Raw genomic sequence first — 6716 nt, 5'->3', positions numbered from 1 at the left:
GCATCAATTCTTCAGCGCTCAGCTTTCTTCACAGTCCAACTCTCACATCCATACATGACTACTGGAAAAAACATAGCCTTGACTAAATGGACCTTTATTGGCAAAGTAGTATCTCTGCTTTTGAATATGCTATCTAGGTTGGTCATAACTTTCCTTCCAAGGAGTAAGCGTCTTTTAATTTCACGGCTACAGTTACCATCTGCAGTGATTTTGGAGCCCAAAAAAATAAAGTCTGACACTGTTTCCCCATCTATTTCCCATGCAGTGATGGGACCAGATGCCATGATCTTCCTTTTCTGAATGTTGAGCTTTAAGCCAACTTTTTCACTCTCCTCTTTCACTTTCATCAAGAGGCTTTTTAGTTCCTCTTCACTTTCTGCCGTAAGGGTGGTGTCATCTGCATATCTGAGGTTATTGATATTTCTCCCAGCAATCTTGATTCCAGCTTGTGCTTCTTCCAGCCCAGCGTTTCTCATCATGTAGTCTGCATATAAGTTAAATAAGCAGGGTGACAACATGCAATATACAGCCTTGACGTAGTCCTTTTCCTTTTTGGAACCAGTCTGTTGCTCCTAGCCATTATTAATTTAGCAACCCAAGGCAATAACAACAAAAACTTTCAGATCTTGCAGAGAAGTTTAAAGCAAAAAAAGTATATCCAGAGAACAAATACTTTCAAAATCTTTCATGAATACATGGAGAAAGTTTAGAATTTCTGCTTCATAGAAGGTGGCTCCATCAACGATTCAACAATAAGAAAAAAATTATGAAAAATATCAATAGGCTAACCACATAAAGCCTAATTTGCTCACAGTAAACTAAACTAAGCAAATTAGAAAGTAGCTGACATAGCAGAGCTTCCAGAATGAGCCACCTGAGCAAGGGAACAAAACAAAATATAATCCTCCATAACAAAGCTCAAAATAAATGTATGATGGTAATCAACAGACTGAAAATAAAATAGTTTACTTCGTTAAAAAAGTCAGTACATAGTTAGTGACGATCAAACAGTTAAAACACAGCCACAAAATTCAAGTGTTAGTCATTTAAACAGAAATAGGAAGAATACAGACTACAGAATGGGAACAAAGTACCTGGCCCACGTCATCAGTCTCCGGAACAAATCGGACACCAGTTTTGGACCTATTTCGTTTAATACCCTGTTGATCCCCATAGTCCTTGAGAGGTGAGGTAGGCGGAAAACGGTAGCTCTCTTTACAGAAGAAAGAAAAGAGAAAGGATTAAAAAAATAAGAAGCAACAATCTAAACTTTCACTCAAGAAATACGTAACAGACCTGGATATGCACATGTGCCCTTAACCCACACTATTTCCCACAGACAATCACAAACAAATCTTGCTGTGGCCAAACATTCCACAAAATTGGCACTTATGTTGCTCTTAAAGCCGATAAAATGAAAACTGAAGTGACCTGAAAATAGAACATATCAAAAATTCTAACTGGCTATAATTTTCAAGGAAGCAATAGAATATTTTCTCTTACATAAAAACAGTAAGTTGCTATAAAAATAACTTCTATGATTCCCCAAAATAATACTAAAAAAACAGAAATTTTCAAACAACAAATTATCTAAAATCTGAATGGTGTTTACAAATCAGTATAAATGAACTAAACTACATAAAGAAAAATAGCCAACTGTGATTTTTAGTCATTATCATGACCAGTAACAATATTAACAATGCAAGCTACTAAAGTTCACTCTAATTGCCTCTCTTCACTGCAAACTTTTACAAGTTTTCGCTATTCAAACATGAACCTCAGAGCTGTAGGAAAGGATGTGTATGCTCAGTCGCTCAGCTGTCTCGACACCTTGAGACCCCATGGACTGTAACCCACCAGGCTCCTCTGTCCATGGGATTTTCCAGGCAAGAATACTGGAGTGGGTTGCCACTTATAGCAAAGTATAAGTAAGGTTAATTACAGGCAAACTCAGCGTTACCACCTTTTGTGCAGCCACTGAAATCTAGCTGCACAGAAAGGCTACAACTCCCCTGTTCTTACCACTGTCACGGGGCATTTCATAATGAGACATCTGAAGAACTATGAAGCCAAGAGAAGACTTACAATCCAGAAAGTACACCACACAGAAAATCCTATTTGTGTTTCTTTTGACTGGAGGCAGACAATTAAATCAAAGTTTTGTCAGGTAAAGCTTTACATGGTCTACAGAGCCTGAGAAGAACCAAAGTAACAGACTCAGAATATCAAAGTCCCATTGAACATGTTTCAAAATATTCACTGTAAAACTTTGTATCTTCTAGCACCTTATTTGTAGGATTTTAAATATGGGTTACATTTGTCTAAATACTACATGTCCTCAATATGTACTTCAGGAAGATTTTTAAGACAAAGAAAAGAAAGAAAAAGTTTTCAGAACATCTGAAAAATTTACCTGTCACAGTGACACCATCGAGGTCACTTGTACTCAGACTTGTAACAGAAATACTTCTCCCTCCTGAGTTTCTCGACAACCGTTGACTCCGCAGTTGGCCTATTGATTGTTCCAAGCTTTCTTTTAACTAAATTAAAGAATATAATGAAAGGAGATTTATTCTTCTTAAACTTCTAAATATAAATACCCTACAGATTTTTAAAGCTATTTCTGAACTACTGGTGTTCCTAAAGAGAATTTATATCACAGAAAATTCTGAACTAAATTATGTCAATAGAAATATAAAAACAGTAAACATAAATATTTTAAGAGCCAACTCTAAAGTGGTTTTAAATACCATCTGTCCCTACCTATTCCATCTTTGTATTACCAGAATACAAAAGACATGTCTACTAACTGAGGGTTTACAAAATCAGATGGATGTTCCACCCATGCTTAGAAACATAAAAAGGCCAACATCTGAAAAAGAGAGAGAAAGTTTTCTTCCGTTCTAAACACTCCCTCAGAAGCCCCAGATCTGTAACAAACAGGAAAATGAACAGTTGTCAAGAGTGACTGCCATTATGAAAAAATGTGCACTGCCCAACTCTGCACCAGAACATCTCTTTCACTCATTCAAAGACTTCAAATCCCAGAAAACCACGTGGTCAGATGTTAGACTATTAGTACGAACTAGGATCACAGTTGTCCAAATGCTCTCTTCAGACCAGCAGAGTTAACCAGCAGGGGAAATAAGATGGCATCTTTTTAGACCTAAAGAGCTACGACAAACAAAAACACACTTAATACTGAGAATAACATCCAGAGCTTTACAGAGCTATCGACCTAAAAAGAGGATTCAACTAAAATCTGAAGGAAAAAGACTAAACCTAAGGAAGATCCACATCCCATGAATTGCTGAGAAACTTCTGGTCCAGGCATTTTAGCCAACGGTGAATAAAAAAATAATATTAATAAAAATAATGTATGAATCCAGAAAACAAGTTATCTATAACTCTTTAAAGAGAATGTCAAAATAAAACAAGTGATGGAAAGGAAAGGGCTTCCTAAATCCAGCCAAAATTAAAGGTAGAACATCACTTATGGAGGGATAAGTTGGTTTCCTTGAGAAACTGTGCAGAAAGAAAGTAGCTTTGGCTGAAGGAAGAGTACAGCTGAAACAGAATATGAGTCACAAATGAGCAAATCCTTTTCCATTTTGCTTGTTCGGCTATAGCTCTTCTGGAGAATCAAGGTTAAAATAGCCTGGATTAAAAGGAACAGTGCTAGAATTTCAAGAATGTATTTGTATTGCCACTCTCATTTCTGGAAAAAAAAAAAAAAGATAAAGCTAGTATTTCCATACCCTCTGCTCCCTGCTTCTCTACACTGGGGTGTGTACGACACCATCCTGCCTGAACGTTCACCAGTTCAAGGGCCCAGACTATCAATCCAGGGAAATATACTGATGAAGCCTGGGAGAACTAAGGTCTACCTGGAGAGTAATTAACACACATATAAAATGAAACTAAGTTTAACATACAGGTAGATGAGAGGTCTTACATAGAGAACTTAGAATAGCATATCAGTAATCCAGGACAAGAATAAAATTGTACAATGTTAAAATGAAAAACTTCAAGTCCAAATTATGATACGAAAAAAGGAACTGAAAAGGTAAAATGTCTTTAGATCACACAAATTAGTGATGGAATCAGTTCTACCAAGGTTTCCTGTGTTTATTATCTGTATCTTTACAAGCTAAGCCTGATGTCAGTATCCTCTTTTTTCATAGCTTATTTTTTTTAATTGAAGTAAAGTTGATTATATTTTTGGAAGCAGAATCAGCTGACATTTCTAATCACTGCATCTTTTGGAAGGTAACCTGCCTTTTATAGCTCTGGCTGTCTTTAAGATTTTTCTCTTTTACTTTGAGTGTCAATAGTTTTACAATGATATGACTATGTGTAGTCTTATTTGTGGTTATTCCACTTCTGACTCATAGAGATAATGGAATCTGTAACCTGATCTCTTTCATGTGTTGTAAGTCTTCAGTCACGTCTCCTCATTTCTCCTGCCCCTTTCTTTCCGGCCCCCTTCCCTTCTCCTCTTCCTCTCCAACCAGCTGCATTCAAGTGATACCGTTTTATCAAATCCCATGGGTCATCCATGCTCTCCTCTCCTCCTTTCATTTCCCCATTTTTCTTTTTGAATATATTTTGCTGGTCTATCTCTCAATTTATTAATTCTCTCTTCAACTGTATACAAGCCACTACTTAATCCATCTGTTGATGTTTTCTTTTTCCTAATTTACTTGTTTGCTTATTTTAGTTATATTTTTCAGTTTCCATTAATTTTTTTCTGGTTACACCAAGTCTTAGTTGGGTACACAGGACCTCTGATCTTTGCTGCAGCATGCAGGATCTCCATGTGAGGCATGAGGGACCTTTAGTCACAGCATGTGGGATCTAGTCCTCTGAGCAGGGATTGAACTCAGGCCCTCTACATTGAGAATATGGACTCTTGGCCACTTAACTATCAGGGAAATCCTTGTGATTTTCATTTGATTTTTTGTCTTTTAGAGTTTTCAATTCTATGTCAACATTCTCAATTTCTTGAACAGGTTAATCATAGTTATCTTATAGTTCATTACAGGTCCTCTTTTTCCCTTGCTTTTCAGTCATCTCTTGCACTTTCTTATGCCTGAGTATTTTTTAATCATGTGACAGACACAAGAAAAACTGTGGAGTTAATTTAAAGCTCTGGATTGATGACACCTTCTGTCAGAAGGGATTTGGTTCTGCTTCTATCAGAGAGTCAGCCTAGGTCACCAGGAAACCCAAAGCGCCTTAATTTGTTAGAACTGAGATGGCCAAAGAATTGATGCTTTTGAACTGTGGTGTTGGAGAAGACTCTTGAGAGTCCCTTGGACTGCAAGGAGATCCAACCAGTCCATCCTAAAGGAGATCAGTCCTGGGGTTCATTGGAAGGACTGATGTTGAAGCTGAAACTCCAATACTTCGGCCACCTGATGCGAAGAGCTGACTCATTTGAAAAGACCCTGATGCTGGGAAAGATTGAGGGCAGGATGAGAAGGGGACGACAGAGGATGAGATGGTTGGATGGCATCACCAACTCAATGGACATGGGTTTGGGTGGACTCCGGGAATTGGTGATGGACAAGGAGGACTGGCATGCTGCGGTTCATGGGGTTGCAAAGAGTCGGACACGACTGAGCGACTGAACTGAACTGAGATGGTTCAAAGCTGGGCTTCCGACCCCATCAGCACTGTCAATTATTTTCAATTTATCACTGCTCTTATTTTCAGTTCACCATTTTCCTAGGTTATCGCCCTTTGGGGTCTCAGTCAAAAGCTGGAGGGTTCCTGAACTCCAATTCTGGTCCCTCCAGCCTCTTTAGGTCTATCTATAGCTCTAATCCTATCCACTTCTAAGCCACCTCGTTTCGGATCAGCTACTGCCTTGACAGAGGAGGAGTCCCAAATGCAGGACTCTTCCTTCCAGACTTCATTTTTTGCCAGATCTTGACTATTATATTCCCCACTATATTGGTAGTTTTCTAATAGTTTAGTAAAATTTTTTACACTTTTTAACCTTTTCAGTTGTTCTGCACGGGAGAGTTGATCTAAAATAATCTCATCAACAAATGCCAGAAGCAGAATTTGCCAGCATCCTTTTTACGCTTGCTGTGCTTAGTCCCTTCAGTCGTGTCCAACTCTTTGCAACCCTATGGACCTCAGACCACCAGGCTCCTCTGTCCATGAGATTCTCCAGGAAAGAATACTGGAGTGGGCTGCCATGCCATTCTCCAGGGGATCTTCCCAACCCAGGAATCCAACCTATGTCTCATGTGTCTACTGCATCACAGGCAGATTCTTTATCCACTGAGCCACGTGGGAAACCCATTATGTGGGTTTATTTGCTAACAAATCCTGAGCTGTAACTAAAAGCTGATTAAGATGATGAATTTACACAAACACACAAACACACACACAATCCCTGCTAACAACAAAAACTCACCATGGAACATATGGGAAAATATTGCAGAACAAGAGAAATGATACATTACTCCCAAAATCTAGGAAGAATAACAGATGTTGTAAAGTTGATCATTTCAGAAATAAAATAAAAAGTTAAGACAAAGTATTTGGCAACCTCATTTTAAAACTCTCAAGAGATATGCCATATGCCATTGAACAGATGAACTAGCTAATATATAAAGATCAAAAAATGAACTGTAAAAGGTAAAGAGGTTAAAGATTTTTTTTAATCACTCCTGCAAACATCACAGCAAAAACAAGTTCTC

General features: G+C 38.1%; 1 protein-coding gene across 4 annotated transcripts in view; it reads right to left on the bottom strand.

Moving 5' to 3' along the window:
• The window catches only part of CEP128 (centrosomal protein 128kDa), a 233275-nt gene that overhangs the window by 185790 nt on the left and 40769 nt on the right, over window positions 1–6716 (bottom strand). For all 4 annotated transcript variants that reach the window (XM_010850882.1, XM_010850881.1, XM_010850884.1 and 1 more), the window contains 2 exons: window positions 2414–2540; window positions 1095–1213 (listed from right to left, as the gene is read on the bottom strand). In XM_010850882.1, coding sequence (XP_010849184.1) covers window positions 1095–1213; window positions 2414–2540 — 246 coding nt within the window. The remainder of the gene's footprint in view (window positions 1–1094; window positions 1214–2413; window positions 2541–6716) is intronic.

Source organism: Bison bison, unplaced genomic scaffold, assembly GCF_000754665.1.
Source record: "Bison bison bison isolate TAMUID 2011002044 unplaced genomic scaffold, Bison_UMD1.0 scf7180017864296, whole genome shotgun sequence".
NCBI classification, from domain to species: domain Eukaryota; kingdom Metazoa; phylum Chordata; class Mammalia; order Artiodactyla; family Bovidae; genus Bison; species Bison bison.
This window is presented reverse-complemented; position numbering and strand designations above follow the sequence as displayed.